The 18642-nt window shown below is 43.0% G+C and overlaps 1 protein-coding gene across 1 annotated transcript in view; it reads left to right on the top strand.

Moving 5' to 3' along the window:
- rab2a (RAB2A, member RAS oncogene family) overlaps window positions 1-18184 on the top strand; it is a 29686-nt gene extending 11502 nt beyond the window's left edge. The window contains exons 4-8 of the mRNA XM_054602252.1: window positions 2939-3021; window positions 4607-4699; window positions 5350-5461; window positions 11500-11568; window positions 15443-18184. Coding sequence (XP_054458227.1) covers window positions 2939-3021; window positions 4607-4699; window positions 5350-5461; window positions 11500-11568; window positions 15443-15538 — 453 coding nt within the window. The 3' untranslated portion in view covers window positions 15539-18184. The remainder of the gene's footprint in view (window positions 1-2938; window positions 3022-4606; window positions 4700-5349; window positions 5462-11499; window positions 11569-15442) is intronic.
- Window positions 18185-18642: the final 458 nt, after the last annotated feature.

The raw sequence follows: 18642 nt of genomic DNA, 5'->3' as shown, positions 1-18642 counted from the left end.
CTTCACAAAGCAATTTTTTTGTGTGAATCTGACAGAATTTTAATATAAATATTTGATCATTACATGCCCTGAATAATTTTGAATGAATTAAAGTGTAAGATATGTAAAAGCAATATATCTGGAGCTCTGTTAGATGATAAGAAGGCTTACTCATAAAAGTTGTACTCACTTTGTCAACATCTTCCATGTTGTGTTCATGCTTTTCCAGATAGTTTTAGCTGTACATAAATCCCTCAAAGCTAATAAAAATTATTTAAAAAAACATGCAATATTCTAGCTGAAGAGGGAAATAATAGAAGCTCAATGGTTTCTGTTCCACTTTAAGTGAGTGAACATTCCTATCAATCTGTGGAGGTACTGTTGTAACGTTAGTAATCATATTAAAACCCCATACACAGCGTCAGCGAGTGTGGAAGTGATGTTCTGACCGTTGTATCAGTGTACTCTGGCTTCCTGTCTATGCAGTTAACCAGTTGACCAGCAGGTGGAGTTAGAGCTCCATGGAAAACAGTGTGAAGGCCCACAGCAGTGATGTCAGTCCTGCTAATCAAAACTAATACTATTGCAGGTTTTCTAACTGCTAGTTAATCGTCTTCACCTGGTTATCCGGGTGTCATGTAGTCCTGATTAGATCATGTCAATATGACAACCAGCATGGCTCACTGATGCTTTCCAGTAAGGATGCCAGCGTCTGTTCGTTTCTAACTGGTTCATTTTAAAGAATAGAAGAAGAAAAAAAAACGCGAAATAAGTGAGATACTAGAGTAAACCCCTTTTTACTCCGGCGCTCCGTTGACTATGAGCTTTGGCGCCGCATTTCGAAACGCTACATCAGTTTAATTTGAATGTTGCAAATGTCTTCGTCTTATGTCTTTTCGGTTGGTTTTGCTGATGTTTATCGACACTTTCTGATCAGGTCACAGGTGCTTCGCCAACAGATGGTTATCAGCTGATATTCTCTCTGGATAGTCTGATCGGTGGTCTCTGTAATGGCCGATTTAGAAGAGCCAAATGATAAATATTGAGAAGAATCTAAAATGGCATGCTTTGTTAACATTTACCTTGATAGCAATATTGCGATGATGTAGTGGTGTTGAATATTCGCGCTATCACAAAATATTTACATAATTACATTTTGATAAATAATCATCAGTAATTTGGATATAAGGACTAATTGGGTAAGGGCTAAAATTAAGACGGTTAGAACAATATGGTAAATTCTGAAAATGACATCACTTAACTGTGATGCAGCCTGCAACCAGAAAAAGGCAGCACTTATGCCATATTATGACCAAAGAATGTGTATAAGCAGTGTACGTAGTCGTCGTGACGTCACCCATCGGTTTGTGGACTGCAGTTATGAAACCTCCAGTTCGGCAATTTTGCTGTCGCCGTCTTGGAATACGGCCGTTGCCATGTTGTTGTTTTTTCACAAACCAATGAATGGAAGTTTCCAAATTTAGAATGCGGAGGAGTGACAGAGATGCCGTATACATCTCTGATAGCGGTAGCGACCTGTCAATCACAGTAACCCCGCCCTAAAGCATACCCTGCTTTATGGTCTATTTGACTCTAAATGGACCATAATTTACTAAATGAACATCATGCTGTGTTGAAAAAGACTTGAAACTAGAGATTAAGACCATAACATCTATGACATCCAAAATCTAACGATATCTAGTCTCATATAGAATTTTGACATATTGAAGCTTTCTTTCGGGCCCATGTGAAATCAACATATAGATCTTACAGAAACCTAATGACCGACATGCGTAACCGTTGACTTCCCTACTTACTAGACTTGTACAAAACACCACCACCAAACGGCTGGGGAAACGTGTGCGTGTAGAGCAGATGGCAGACAGACACGGCGTTCCCTCTCCTTCACCATTATTTATCATTTATTCACTAATAGCATTACAGACTGGTTGGCCGCTCCCTCACCAACGGGTGGCCGTCTGACTGGCTGTTTGCTTCACTGACCGGTCCTCTGGCTGACTGGTTGAGCTAGTTACCGGTGTCTAGCTGTCTTAACTAACCGGCTCAGCGACTGAGTGACTAGTCCTCTGACTGGGGGAGCGACCAGACTGGGTACCTGGGTAACAAACTGGCATCCTGGTGCTCTGACTTGCTAAATGATTCACTGGCTGGCTGTGTTTCTGACTGACTGTCTGGTTTTTCAGATGAGGTCAGAGCAGTGCTGCAGCTGCAAGGATAGAGCGGTGTTTTGTTTTCTGCCCGGGCGAAACACAGACAACATTGTTACTGTACATGGGATGAAGACAGAGGATGAATAGGGGGGGGGGGGGGTGTAAGGGCGCTAGATGGTGAAAGGAGTGATGGAAAGAGTGGAGGCCCTGGCGATTCATGGCGAAAGAATGAGAGGATGAGTGATGCCAGGAAGAGACAGTGGAAGTGAGACAATGAGCGGTAATAATGGAAAGGGGGAGTGAGGGAACAAGGTGACCGGGGGGGGGGGGCACGGACTGTTGATATGACAATGCTACAGGTTTAATCCACATGACACCGCGGCCGATGTGACCTTCCATGTTGTTCAAAAATAAGGAAGCTGGGAGGTAATGCACGCGAACAGAGCGAAAGAAAGGGATTGTGACGACGTGAGGGATGGAGAGAGAAAAGAGAGAAGTCCATTGTATCGGGTTACAGGCTCTGCTCTGTCCTGTCCTCTCCACCAGCTGATAGAAAAACCTGGAGCCGGACACTGCTAGAGAATCAGGGCCGGCACAGGGCATGTTTGGGACTAGACTAAATAATCGGGACTGGTAGATAAACAGGACTGGTGGGAGGATGCCCTGTAGGACCGACTGATGAGGCCTGACTCTTTTTAGGAAAGCAAGGGGATCAGCAGTTGTCTGCGGTCACTTCAATAATTCAGATTTCAATTTCTGTTTATTAATATATGTATGTGTTTCTGCAGGCTGGTCAGGAATCGTTCCGGTCCATCACCAGGTCTTACTACAGAGGAGCAGCAGGAGCTCTGCTAGTCTATGACATCACAAGGTAACAAACACCAATCAAGACAGACCCCTACGCATTCTGCAGCCAGGCTGCGTTCAGGAACTTTGTGAATTTGGTTGTTAGAATGAGAAACAATGACACGAAGTTCAAAATACCCCTAGTTCAACCTGTCCTATCATAAGCATCCTTTCCCCACTATGGGACGTTGCCAAATATTGTAGATTAGCATAATGTTTTTGAGTTTTTAGTAAATCAACATATAGCTGCACCAATGAAAAATATGCATTGCAGGAGTTCACAGATGCATTTCCAGAACGTACTGGCTAAATGCTAACACCAACAGGCTAACAATACCAATGCTAACAAGCTGGTGTTGAGCAGGTTTATTGTTTACAATGTTCGACAACTTACTTTAGTGTGTCAGTGTGCTAAGACACTTGCTAAGTACCAGTCAACTTGAAGTCAACTGAGATGGGTTGGAAAGTCATTTGTTTTGCAGGTATTTGATCATAAATTAAAAGTATTGTACAACTGCATAAAAGACCTGATGATGGCGCTAGATGAAAAAGTTAGGAATCAACAAAGTGATAACCTGACGGGGCATGAATGCGTGAACCCAATTTTTATGGCAATCCATCCAGTAGTTGTTGAAGAATTCATGGTGTCTGGCAACCATGAATGTCTGAACCATACTTTGTACCCATCCATTAAGGACATTCAGTCTGTCTTGGATGCACTTAAACTCGGCTCATTTAAGATAGAATAGCTACCTGATCCTCCTGAGACGAGTGTGAATTGGGTTTGAGCAGCTTCTCTTTTCAAACCCGGTGAGCTGCAGGTTTAAATCAATTCAACGCTACGGTCCGAAGCCAAATATATTGACGACTGCTGGCCAGATTGGCATGAGATTTATTATTGATCTTCATGGTCCCCAGAGGTTAATTCTTAATGATCGCCATGACCCTGTGACCTTTTTGTCCATCAGGTCAAAATCTCAGCCCCACCAGCCTCATCTATGTAAAAAAAACTGATTGGCCAGAGGTCAATAGATTATTTTTTTTTCTTTCTTTTGGATATTCATGTTCCCCAGAAGTAGAATCTAGGGCTGTCCTTGACTAAAGAAAGTCATCTAATCTTTAAATTGATTTAATCAACCGATCTGTTAAAGTTTCTCACTCAAAGGCACCCCTTTACATTTTGTGTTTACCAGAGATGACCTCAGAAGTTTCCTGGAATTGAGACTTTCAGCATGAAGCATTAAAAAAATTATCGACAATTGACTAAGAGGGTGCAGCCCTAGGAGGATCCTGCAGTTCTTAGCCCTGACCTAGTTAGTCGACTTGCTGCTTTGGAGTTCCTTTTGATATAGTTTATAATATTGTTGGGCACAGTGGATATAACAACCTTTAGGGGCCACTAGAGGGACTCTAGACATGGTGCCTCGGGCTTGAGGACAGTAAACTAGAACAAGAGGAAGTGTCAAGAACACCATTCACCACTCAAGGGAGAGTCAAATCTGATATCAATATGTACTGTGAAGCTTCTTGATGATCAGAACCAGGTGCTTTATCTCTGATGTTTTTCTTCTGTATCAGTGTTGAACTGTATTCTTTGCTCGTTTTCACAGAAGGGACACCTTTAACCACTTGACGACCTGGTTAGAGGACGCTCGCCAACATTCCAACTCCAATATGGTCATCATGCTCATTGGCAACAAGAGGTGAGATGCATCACACAGTGACGGTCCTCCACAAAGCCAGATAATCAGCTGTGTGTCGGGTTTAAAACCGTTGTTCTGTATTACAATGGTTTTGTTTAAGTAGTCCTAACGTTACACTCTAGCTTGTGTTCAAATTTAAATGAATCAAACTGTTCCACTCAGAATTAAATTAACAGCTTAGATCTGGTTATTCAGTCTGGCTGTGACGCAACAAGGCTGAAATACTTGCCAACCCCTGTGCAAAAAATACATCAGAACGTGCGGCCTGATAGAGAATGGTGTGCTATGACATTTGTCATAGATGTAAATACATTCTTCTTGTTAAAATTTAAATGAGGAAGTTCACTTCTGCAGCCAACCTCGGCTGCCCAGGTACCCTACCATACATACAAAACAACAAAGCCTGAGTCATCTTTGGCTGCTATTATCAGTGCTTTGTCATCATGAACACATCTCAGTTTAAGTTCATGAGAGAAAACTCTATCACAGAATTTAAGCGACACTGACTCGTGTTAGCTTCCTCCTCACTGTTCCTGCTGCACACCTGTTCAGAGGGTGTACTAATGTACCAGGCCACTAATGTTATCCTTTTGGCTGACCATGAGAACACGTTATGTCATCGTATCAACGTGTTTGTGCTTGTTTTTTAGTGACCTGGAGTCGAGGAGAGAGGTGAAGAAAGAGGAGGGGGAAGCATTTGCCAGAGAACACGGCCTCATATTCATGGAGACCTCAGCCAAGACTGCCTCTAATGTCGAGGAGGTAATAACACACACATGCACAGTACATGGAGACACCCAAATACAGTGGGTACGGAAAGTATTCAGACCCCTTTAAATTTTTCACCCTTTGTTTCATTGCAGCCATTTGCTAAAGTTCATTTTTTTTGCATTAATGTACACTCAGCAACCCATCTTGACAGAAAAAAACAGAAATGTAGAAATCTTTGCAAATTTATTAAAAAAGAAAAACTGAAATATCACATGGTCATAAGTATTCAGACCCTTTGCTCAGTATTGAGTAGAAGCACCCTTTTGAGCTAGTACAGCCATGAGTCTTCTTGGGAATGATGCAACAAGTTTCTCACACCTGGATTTGGGGATCCTCTGCCATTCTTCCTTGCAGATCCTCTCCAGTTCTGTCAGGTTGGATGGTGAACGTTGGTGGACAGCCATTTTCAGGTCTCTCCAGAGATGCTCAATTGGGTTTAGGTCAGGGCTCTGGCTGGGCCAGTCAAGAATGGTCACAGACTTGTTCCGAAGCCACTCCTTTGTTATTTTAGCTGTGTGCTTCGGGTCATTGTCTTGTTGGAAGGTGAACCTTCGGCCCAGTCTGAGGTCCTGAGCACTCTGGAGGAGGTTTTCTTCCAGGATATCTCTGTACTTGGCCGCATTCATCTTTCCTTCAATTGCAACCAGTCGTCCTGTCCCTGCAGCTGAAAAACACCCCCATAGCATGATGCTGCCACCACCATGTTTCACTGTTGGGATTGTATTGGGCAGGTGATGAGCAGTGCCTGGTTTTCTCCACACATACCACTTAGAATTAACGCCAAAAAGTTCAATCTTGGTCTCATCAGACCAGAGAATCTTATTTCTCATAGTTTGGGAGTCCTCCATGTGTTTTTTGGCAAACTCTATGCGGGCTTTCATATGTCTTGCACTGAGGAGAGGCTTCCGTCGGGCCACTCTGCCATAAAGCCCCGACTGGTGGAGGGCTGCAGTGATAGTTGACTTTGTGGAACTTTCTCCCATCTCCCTACTGCATCTCTGGAGCTCAGCCACAGTGATCTTTGGGTTCTTCTTTACCTCTCTCACCAAGGCTCTTCTCCCACGATTGCTCAGTTTGGCTGGACGGCCAGGTCTAGGAAGAGTTCTGGTCATCCCATACTTCTTCCATTTAAGGATTATGGAGGCCACTGTGCTCTTAGGAACCTTGAGTGCTGCAGAAATTCTTTTGTAACCTTGGCCAGATCTGTGCCTTGCCACAATTCTGTCTCTGAGCTCCTTGGGCAGTTCCTTCGACCTCATGATTCTCATTTGTTCTGACATGCACTGTGAGCTGTAAGGTCTTATATAGACAGGTGTGTGCCTTTCCTAATCAAGTCCAATCAGTTTAATTAAACACAGCTGGACTCCAATGAAGGAGTAGAACCATCTCAAGGAGGATCAGAAGAAATGGACAGCATGTGAGTTAAATATGAGTGTCACAGCAAAGGGTCTGAATACTTATGACCATGTGATATTTCAGTTTTTCTTTTTTAATAAATTTGCAAAAATTTCTACATTTCTGTTTTTTTCTGTCAAGATGGGTTGCTGAGTGTACATTAATGCGAAAAAAAATGAACTTTTTCGATTTTAGCAAATGGCTGCAATGAAACAAAGAGTGAAAAATTTAAAGGGGTCTGAATACTTTCCGTACCCACTGTATACTGTATTCAGGCTGATGGGGCCTTTTATAGACTATTGGTCGACTGATATTGGTTGGCTGACAGCGGGTATCTAATGTCGATTTCATTTTTTATTTATTTTTTTACATCCAATAAAATGCAACAATTTAATAATAATAATAACAAATGAGTCAAAACATTGCTAACTTTAAATGAACATTTATTTAACATTGTTTTTCTTTGCATCGCCTGCAGCGCACTTATTTTGAAAATTTAAAAAAAATCTCATAATTATGACGTATTATAGCTAGCCCTATAGGGGGAAAAAAATCACACTAAAAGATACAGCATTACACACATGAATCTCTTCTCGTAGGACGGAGCCAGATCAGAATTTCACACATATCAGCTGTTTCACAGTCATTAGTGCTGCATGTTGACTTGTGTGGCTGCAGTTGGTCCCCTATCTGGAACACAACGCGACCATAAACGTCCTTCACTGGAGGCCATATCTTTGAATATGTCAGGATGTGTGAATCAACAAGCCTTTGTCGGGCTGCAATGATGTTTTGTAACGAGCGCATTGTTAAACAGCATCATGGGTAACAGGGTTGGACCCAATCATTGGCTGATACCAGCTGTGTACGCGTTACAAATCACATTTTAGTCCAATTTGTGTCATCCACCTCTGATATGATGCAATATGACTTATTACATATACACGGTAAACATTATCAATTGCACACAGGAATAGAGTTAACCATTGATGAGATTAGATTCTACACCAGGGTACATGGGTAAAACGAGTGGTAATAGTCATTTTACTGTTTGTAGCCGTGCCGTAAATGTAGTATTAAGGGCCAGGTAAAGCTATTTTATTTAAATATAATATATTAATATTTGTTAGTGTTGACTATCTGTCCTGTTGTAGTTTAATGTACTTACCTGGATGTGTAGATGCCCCGGCATCATGGGTCGGCACCACGCTGGAGCCTAAAACCTTGCCCGCGTCACATCAGCGTCACATCAGCGTCACACAGCGTGGTTAGCCTGCCCCTCGCGTTGCCACGCCCGTGGGTGTTGTCGTGTGTAATGAATGCATGGCGTGGTTCCTGGGGGACCCCTTCCTCACTTATCCAATCACATAAATAATCCCATCCTACACTGCACAGCGCGCCAGCCAGGGGGGCACTGCACAGAGTACGCGTGTGCGTGTGCGTGTGCGTGTGCGTGTGCGTGTGTGTGTGTGTTTACATCGATTATTTTTCTCCCTAGCCCTCGCTCGCTTGGCCTATATCATGCTACACACACACACACACACACACACACACACACACACACACACACACACACACACACACACACACACACACACACACCACTGTTGAGTGGAGCTCTCTCCGGGGTTAAGATGAGGGGGGGGGGTGTGTGTGTGTGTGTGTGTGTGTGTGTGTGTGTGTGTGTGTGTGTGTGTGTGTGTGTGTGTGTGTGTGTGTGTGTGTGTGTGTGTGTGTGGTATGATTAATTTGTCTCATTAGTGTCCTCTGAATCCTCCCGATACCGCTCCACTCCTCCCTTCCCTTCATCTCTTCTCGCTTCATCCCTCCTCATCCCTCGACGTCCATCATTTGCTCTTTACCCCCCCCCCACACACACACACTCTCATCCACATCCTCCTCCCCCCTTCCTCCAGCGTGTTTTCTTCCCCTTTTTCTCCTCTACGTCTTCCTGCGCCTCTTCCATTAATTTCTTCTTCCTCTTCTCCATCATCTCCTTTTCTCTCTCTCTCAGCAGTATATCAACCAGTTATAGTTCATACATATTCATAACCCGCGCCCCGCCTCCCCCTCAGCGACACTCAGCAGCCAATCGGTGGGCCGGGTTTGTCGTCAGGGTCCGTGGGTGGACACCGGGCCGACGGGATGCTCCTTAGAGAGAGGTCCCTGTAAGCATCCTCTCATCTCTCCTTCCTTTTCTTCTCTCCTTACATCCTCCCTTCCTAGAGACCCTTTTCCTCAGCCTCTGCTTGTTTCTGTCCTTAGTTCTTTATCCCTCCTCTTTATTTTATCTCCGCATCCTTGTCTATTTATTTTTTATATCTCTTTTCATTTTTTTCCTCTGCTTTTCAGCTCTCTACTTGTAACCATTCCTCTAGGCCTTTGGATGGCCAAACTAAACTTTAATGGCCTGAAATTATTTTTTAAAGAAACTAGAATATTGTTTGATCATATTCCTAATACATTTTTACTCTATGTACATTTTGCATCCTAGTTTAAAAACTAGATGTTGACTAAGTGAAATGATCTGTGTCTTATAAGCTCTTGGCACAGAAACCAATATTGACCCATTTCTGTTTGTTACATCTTAATGTTCCACTCACAGATTTACATTTACATTTGCATCTTATTCTTCTAAGTGGTCTTAGGCCATGAACAGAAACCCAATTTTTGCCTGTTTTAATGTTACTTACTTACAGATTTAAACATGACATCATAATATGTTAAGCATTTAGGCCATGCACTATATTACAGTTCAAAGGTGTTCAATTCATTTAAATGAAATTGCAGCAGACACTGATATGCTTTTGTAATATGTGGGAACACCATTAAACAACTGTAATGTCAAACGGTAAACTATATTGTTCTAAATACGGCCCACAATCAGAAAAAAGTTTGGTCTCCCTGCTCTAGTCTTTCCTTTCCCCCAATATTCTCTCTCCCTCTCCATGTTCTCTCATCAGTTTTCTCTTTTCCTCCTCTCTTTGTTTACCCTGTCGAACAATCCACACACATCTGAATCTCATAGAAAAGGAAGTGTGGAGGAACAAGGGACGCAGAGATATGTTGAAGGAAGGAAGGAGGACAGGAGTGAACAGGACAGAGTGCACCAGGGAGCACCCTAGGGCTCCTCTGTCTATTTTCAGACTTTGTGTCAGATTAGAAGTTCAGGACATATTTTTTTCAGTCCTTTAATGACTATGCTGAAGACGCATGCTTTTTCTCGGCCTGACAAAGTTGCAGTTTGTAGTGGTGTTCCATTGTTCATCAGTAGAGCGACTCCATGTCAGATCACACAGACTGCACAACAAGTTCATCCATTCTCCAGTTTGGACCCCTGAGACACTTAGAGGCTTGTCTATTGGGAGACAAATGCAGCAATATCACAGTCACAGGCGAGTAGCTCAGGGAGCTTAATTCCACTTTATTCTAACATCTTTGATCTGCAGTGCTGTCTGTGAGGTGTGTGGAAAGAAAACAGAGATTGTGTGTGTGGGTGTGGGTTCTGCTCTTCTTGTAGCAGCTGTCAGCAAGAAGAAGCAAATCTGCTCTAAAGGGTTTCTGCAGCTTCTAACAAGGTCTTATAAAAGCTTTTAAAGTCCCGTAGATATTATTCAGTGAGGAGGTTTACTTCTTCACAGTCCACATCGTGAATGAAATACAGAGGTGAGCGTCTGTCTCCACAGTGAATCATCTGTTGAGTGTTTGATGGTTAATTATTTGCTCTTAAGAACATAAATGCAGTGAAACAATCAGAAAACAACATATTTCATTCTCTGGAAACCCCAGCCTAAAAGTTCCTGTACTTTCAGAGAGTACAAATACATGTCCCAGATCTTAAGTTAGGCCTCTGCTCCCCAATGTTGACACACATAAGGTTCCTAGTCCCTGTGGAAAGGGTTTTGCTGTGAAAAAGGGGCTTTGTAGAGGGGCTGAGTTAGCCCGTTCCCACAGCTCCCAGTTTTTATGCTAAGCTAAGCTAACTACATCCTGTCTTCAGCTCTATTCTAAATGCGCCGACATGAGATTCATACAGTTCTTCTCTTTTCCCTCTCAGAATAATAAGTGTATATGTGTCCTTTCAAAAAGGTTAAACTTTTTTTTTTTAAAAGCCATCATGATTTGGCTCCTTTTAGAAATATTACTTACCTTTATGTGTGTTTTAAGCCAGTTTTACTAAAAATCTTAAATACTCAAAACAGCGTCTTTTATATTTCTGTGTGCGTCTCGTTAGCCTCCCAGGCAGCTGTAGGTTTCTCTTTAATTCAGCATGTGATAAACTGTGCTTGTTTTTATGTTTGTAATAGTTACAGTGTGGCCTTCAAGTGCTGCTGTATAGCTTGGACCTCCCATACTTTACATCAAGAAGTCTGCGTTTGGTCATTTTTTTTCTGAATTAACACAACTTTGTGAGTGCGTCACTGTCCAGCGGCCAACTCTTAAAACGTGGAATGTCCGAGCCTCCCGCCACCATTTAACACTATTACAATATTCCACGAATGGATCCACACCTTCAGCCATCATTTATTTATTTTTTAAATAGTTTTTTCTGCAAAAAAAAGAAATGCAAAGTCATGTTTTAGGGGGGGACATACACGTATGTAATTGAATCTCCTCCTCTCCCCTCCTCTTAGGCCTTCATCAACACAGCCAAGGAGATCTACGAGAAGATCCAGGAGGGAGTGTTTGATATCAACAATGAGGTGAGACGCACCTTTTTTTTTCCACTTCCTCCTAAAACCTCTCCATTATTTATTTTTTTCAAGGCTGTCACCTCCTCTCCTCCAGTCTTTGTTCTCCTCTCTTCCCCCACTCCTTCTCCGTGTAGTTTTCCAGCAGCATGTGTGGTTTGCCACGCTTCCTCTCTCCTCTAAAAAGAGAGGGGGGAGAAAAAAAAACTCTTCTTCTTTGCTTCCTTTGACGCCAGCCAAGCAAAACTCCACTCGTTCCTCCTCTTCCCCCATCTATTTTCCACTCGCTCTTTCCCTCTCTCTCTTTCTTGGCAACTTGCCAGCTCATAAATTCCTCACATCCCACAAGGTCTCAGTCATTCGGCGAGAAAACAAACACTCAGCCAGCCAGTCAGCCCGTAAGCTTCATATCCAGCCAGTCAGTAAGCTTGCGATCCAGTCAACCAGATGGTTATCTTCTCTCAGCGGAACAGTTATCCATGCAGCAAGTATGCACTTGTCAGCAAGTGTTAGTCACACGACGTCCACACTCAAATCACAAAACTCTCAAAAATGCACCTCGCGCGTAACAATCGTCATGCGTCCACGTCGGCTTACATTTCCAGGTTAGATCTGTAAAAATCTCCCTCCGCACAGAAAAGCTGGATTACCTTCTTTGTCATCCTGTTTGGTCTGCAAACAACAAAGCTGCAAACGTCTGGTAAAATCTGGTACATTTTCCAGCACCATTCAGCGCTGGCTAAACTTGTTTTCCTACACAGTCGCACTGATGATCTTCTGATATTTGACGTCTTGACTGAATGGAAAATACCTTGATGACACTCCCTGTTTTATGTCCTCATAAAATGACGACAAACTTCTTAACTTACCTGCTGCAAAGCATCTGCCTAACCAGACACACTTCCAAAAGCTCGGTTTTCGTAGTCCACTCTTGGAGTGAAAAAAGCACCAGATTCGGACCAAAAAAGAGAGAAAAGATGTGTTTAAAGATGATACTTGCGTGTCAATGAAGGTCAACAAGACATCAATTTTACCATTTCACCATTTCCGAGCTAACGTGTTTTAATAAGTCCACGGAGCCCAAAGTGTACGACCCCCACATGTTCAACACCGCAGACACTCTGTGTATTATGAACAGAGTCGTGTGCACATCCACTGTCCGCCCTGCTGCTCTCCAGTCCCCTCCGTCCCTGCAAATATCTGCCCGTCTCCATTCACTTCAGTCTGAGCCTAGCTGTCAGCAGAAGCCTGCGTTTCCTGTTTTTGTGTGGCTCCGGTTGGCTCCTGCAGGGGACACACTGTGACCTAGCGGATGTTCATGTTCAACGATAAAGATGCCGGTTCAGCTTAGTCAGTTTGGTGGAATGAAAGGTCAGTGTTGGCCTGATATTGAGCCTGAATGGCCATTTCCTTTCACTTCATTCAATCAACCTGACTTAGTGTTCATGGTTCTTTCAATATTTCACTATTTATTATCTGTCATTTTGCCCTAACTGATCAGTAGCAAGTGATGTTTCTGTATGCAGACTATTCTCAGTCTGGACAGAATTAGCAGTAGCTGTTCCTATTGGCAGTAAACTTAATGTTTTCCACATTGATCAGAGACAAACTGTTGAAGTAATTCTACATAGGGCTTAATACATGAGCAGCTGCTTTGATTTCATCCACACTAGTCGGAATGTTTAATGAACGTAGCTAGCTATGAAGTAAGATGACATCCCCACTACTACACCCTGCCTGATCGGTACTGCACACTACTACAACTACACTCGTGCATCCTCTTTTTTTTCCCCCCCTGATGTGGCTACATCATGCTTGTTAACGTTAGCTGTTAGCAGCCAGTGGACAGCAAGGTCCTGCTTGGTTAAATAATGGAGCAAACGGCTAACGTTAAGTAAACCGAGGTTGCGTTGAGTTACGTTATGGAGCGTTTAAGCTCCATTAAGTACAAATTCGTTTTTGGCGAAGGTAAATTATATTATAGTGACACGTTCAAATGTATCTTGTAAAACGTAGTATTTGGCGAGAAACTTGAATGAGTCCAGCTCTTTGATAGAGATGTTTTCGTAGCAATAGAAAACAGATATTACAGAGAGAATCATGACCTGGTTAACTTTTATTTCTTATTTTGAACGCACTGGTATTGGATCGGTACTCAGGATTGGCCGATACGAAACTACAGGTAGCGGAACATCCCCGCTATCAATTGTTTGTGAGCTCAAACAACAAAGATAATATTTGATTTTGATTCATATTTTGATTTGAATGGACATTGACATCTTCTTGTGGTCGGAAACACTAGTTTCGGAGGCGTTTCCGAGGTCTGGAACCAAGTCAGGCTGACGTGACCTTTAGTGTGGATGTTCGCTTAGTTTACTTACCAATCTTCTTCAATCTTCTTGCAAAAACTCTTGACCACGTCGTAAATCATCAGTGAAATGATGTCTTTGTCCACACAGACACAATCCTTGTGCAGCCTGTACACGCCAACAAACACGTCCATGAACACAGAGAGTCTATAAAAACAGCAGTGTGTGCATGGAGAACATATGTGGCCCTTTTTATGCAGCCAGCCAGCATGTAACACAGTGTTGGTTTGGACGTGACTGGAGTTGGCCAGCCAGCGAGTGTTTTTGTTATTAGTAACAGTAAGACGGAGGAAAGGCAGGCCGGCCAGCCAAACCACATCAGCTGACTGGCTGAGAGAGAGAGAGAGAGAGAGAGAGAGGGAAGCCCCACCAGAAATGTTGGCAGCCACTATGAGAAAACACTCACACACACTTACTCTCTCACACACACACACACACACACACACACACACACACACACACACACACACACACACGGCCTTAGCTCAATAAATGTGATTTAAAGGCATACAGTGTTTCCCAGAGGCACCACTGCTACTAAGTGTAGGAGGGGGAGTTACGCTGAGAGGGAGAGAGATAGATATATACAGAGAGAGAGAGAGAGAGAGAGATGACGAAACACAGAGGGAAAGTGAGCACCACAGTACACAGAGGGAGAGAGATGAAAGAGCCGTGTCTCTCTACCACCCACCTGCCTCCTCTCTCTCTCTCTCTCTCCCTCTCTCTCTCTCTCTCTCTCTCTCTCTCTCTCGGTTCCTCTTCTTTTATAAGTGCTTTTCATTTTTTTCCTCCGGGTGTCCTTGAGTGCTGCTGGTGTTCCCCCTGCCTTTGTGCACAAAGCAGCACCTGTTGCTCCGTCTGTGATGTGATCTAATAGAAGCACCAGCACCGTTCAGTGTTACATGGATGGTGTCGTTGCATGGAGTACTTCTCCATACAACAAGTTTAAATGAATATTTATAATAAATATGGTGTCATATTTTGGATGAAGGTTAGCTAAGGTATCACATTGGTCTAATCACAATCAAAAATGAGGTGTTAGAATAACACAACAGCTTCAGAAGTTTTAGTAAATTGTTTAAGCACAGTTGTGTTATGTGCTTCCTCACTGCTTTGTTTGTCTACATGTACTGTGGAAGAATGTATAGGGTCGTAGTGATCCATCTCCTGTAGACCACAAGGCTAGCAGGCATTCTGTCAAGATGGCTTGCCATTTGTCAAATTTGCATCAATAAGCCTAAAATGTGAGTTTGACCAGGCGCAACCTTGCTTTAGGTTGCTTTATGCAGGAATAACTCATATATATGATAAATGATAAATAGATCAGAAATAGACAGGGTTTGTCCACAACATAACACTTGATGTGTGATCTGAGTTGCCATTATCCAGAGTAGCATTGCAGCAGAGACATTTCATCATTCCTGAGTGAGATCTTGTCATGATGATGTGCTTTATTCATGTCTTTTCCTAACTTACATTAACTCATTTGGGTTGTCTCTGTCTTTGTCTCCACACAGGCTAACGGTATTAAGATTGGACCCCAGCATCCTACCACCAACTCCACACTGTCCGGTAGCCAGGGAGGCCAACAGGCTGGAGGGGGCTGCTGCTGAAGCCCCAAAACACTCCTCCTCCTCCAACCCCCGACCCTTCCTCCTCCTCCTCCTCCTCCTCCTCGCCCTCTCCAACTTCCCCTTGCGTTTCTACAGAACTGTCCAGGCTCACTAACAGTTTGTTAACCTCTCCCTCTCTTTCTCTCTCTCCTCTGCTTCATTCGTTTATCCACCCCTCCCTCTCTCTCTTTTTTCCTCTCCGTCTTTCAGCCATGTCTTCGCAATGTCCCTCGCCCATACCTAATGGTCTTGGTTGGGGCTATGTCCCCCTAAAAAAACCTGACTTCTTACAGTCTTACGAGGACCGAGTCAGCTTAGCCACCAAATTCATTTTATTTTTTTTTGGGGCTGGTTAAATGTATTTTTATCTTTTTATTTCAAAAACAAAAACATGCCGGTATGTGAAGAATTCTATTCCAGCAGTTTAATATCACACACTCCTCTTAATTCCCGAGGACGTTGTTGGGATTTTCCCGTACCTCAGAATCTAAAGCTAGGGTGTATCTGCAGTAACGATGAGGGTTCTGGGTAGAGATTAAACACGCTCTTAACAAGCTGACTGTATGGAACAAACCATGCGCTGTGTTGTGTCTATACACACACATCTGTACATGTTCTGGAGACAATGACGCAGCACGTTGATAGCAGGACATGTTTCCACATGTGGAGTCGGTCCTTATGCTGTGCCTGTTTGTGTGTGTGTGTGTGTGTATAGGGACGATATATAGGTGTTCCAGTATGCCGCCGGTTTGGTTTAGGAAGCATTCAACTCCCTCTGTATCTGCTGTCCATAAAAAGTGCAAATGATTATGTTATTTTGTGCTTCCTTTCCCTGCTTGTCGCCATGTTTTGTTCTCTCTCTCTCTCTCTCTCTCGCTCGCTCGCTCTGTCTTTGTGTCCTTTTCGTTGACTTGCATATGATTTGTATTTAATGAACACTACAAACTGGTTGTGGCTTAAAATAAAAGTGTTTTAAATTGTCTGGAGAGAGAATAAAAGAGCAAACTGTTCAGTGTGAAACTGGATCCTTTTGGGGACGACAGAACAAGGAAAGTTCAAAGAAACGTTAAGGGAGATTGAGAGCAGCGGCCGCCATTATGAAGTTGAGAAGTTTAAAAGAAAAAAAGAAGAAGAAATGATTGGAAATCGAGACTTTTTGTTAACTATATTTATCGGGCACGTTTTTGTGTATATATGGCTCTTTAGGTTTCTATAGCATTTTTTTTTTTTTTTTTTGGGCTTATTCAAGGTGAAGCTTGGCGTGTTGTTGCGGTCTCGTTATTTCTTTACCAGGGCTGGGAAAGAGACACCTCCAGCAGCTTTTTAGCATTTGTCCATCTCCCACTTAAACCCTAAGGCGCCCGCGCCGCCCCGCTACATTAAGGCCGGCCGTGCCCTTTCTTTTTAAATGACAAGTATGAATGATAGCGGGGCTGTTAACAGGGCCGCGCAGAGGCATTTAAAGTCCCCGGTGGAGAACAGACTCCGACTTAAAAATCTCAAGGCGTCCCTCCCTTTTTTTGAGCGAGCAAAGACTTCCACCATGAATTAGCTGGCAGATATATAATGTATACTGTTTAGAGCTTGATCGATGACTGCTGCAATGTTTTTTGTTTTTTCGCTCGGAGATCTCCGATGTAATCAGCACCATTTTACTGTTATGCTCATATTTTACTACTTTGGTTACTTGTTATCCATCCCCCCCATCCCCACTTCTTCTTCTCTCTCTCTCTCTCTCTCGCTCTCTGACTCTGTGGTAACATTAGCTCTGTATCTATTTTTAATGCCAAATTATTGTGCTAACCTGTGTTTTGTCAAGAAAAAAAGAAAAGAAATTACTAAGGCCCTGTTATATGTCCTGAAATCAGCTGCCTGCCTTAACTCCAGCCCCCCTGAGAGAGATTTGGACAGCTGCTAAAAAACAAATCAAAACTGACCGTTTTCTCTGCTGTTGTTTTTAGATGGCTCGCTAGCTAGCTGACGATGCATTACACATGCAGAGATGCACACGTAGAGAGAGAAGTTGTAGAAACGGGCCTAGTTTGGATTTTGCACATGAATTGGGGCATTCAGAATGAATCCGAAACCAACATGCTAACATTTTTTTCTTCCCATCCTCCCCACACACACATATGCACACACACACACACACACAGCCTGCAAATGGTATGTGCGCCCATATGCAGACGATGCACACATCTATTTCTGTTTATCTAACATAGCCGTAGGGAGTTTTTGGTGGGTTTCACAGCAGTGTGTCCCTCTCTTGTTGTTCTTTTTTTATTCCAAGATATATTCAGAAAGTTATTAATCCTATTCTGATAACAATTATTCTTTGTAAAGCAAAATGTAGTGTGTGTATGTTTGTTTGTGTGCGTGCGTGCGTGCGCGTGTGGACCCAGAGGGACTCCGGGGGGGAAGGATCAAGCCAAACCTGATGCCTCCATCTATCTGTCTATCTATGGATCGATTTAGCTATCTTTATCTATGTGGCCCTCCTCTCCCCCTCCCCCTGCTTCTCCCCCTCCCCCTGCTTCTCCCCCTCAACGTTATTTGCTGTGTTTGTTATTTGGAAAAAACAAAACTTAAAAAAAAGAAAAAATGAAAATGCTATCACAATAAACTATAATAAAACATTCTAAACTCTAAACATGTCATTTTGATGGTTATGTGGAGATAAAAAATACAGTGTTTGAAAAACAAAAAACAAAAAAAACCTTCATTTGTATTTGTTTCTGGTTTGTTTTTTGCTACCCGGCACGCCCATGCTGACTTTTTCGGCATCTGAATGAATCAATCATAATGGGTCCTCCTGCTGTTTTACTCTATCTGATTTATCCATTAAAATGAGCAGGGAGGGACTTGTGCACTTTGGATCCGTGCCATTCGACCTTCAGCGGTCATGGAGATTGTATTCCCGATGAAGGTCAGCCAGACTGAGAGCCTGCTTAATGAATGAAACATTTTTGAACTCGTATGCAGTCAGGGAAGGTTTACATGCTCAGTGCATGCGCACAAGCTTCTCAGAGATGATGTGCATACATAAAATGACTACATTTGAAGGATTATGTCACGTTTTTGGGAAGACAGAATGTAAACGTGTT

This window comes from Anoplopoma fimbria, chromosome 8 (genome assembly GCF_027596085.1).
Source record: "Anoplopoma fimbria isolate UVic2021 breed Golden Eagle Sablefish chromosome 8, Afim_UVic_2022, whole genome shotgun sequence".
NCBI classification, from domain to species: Eukaryota; Metazoa; Chordata; class Actinopteri; order Perciformes; family Anoplopomatidae; genus Anoplopoma; species Anoplopoma fimbria.
This window is presented reverse-complemented; position numbering and strand designations above follow the sequence as displayed.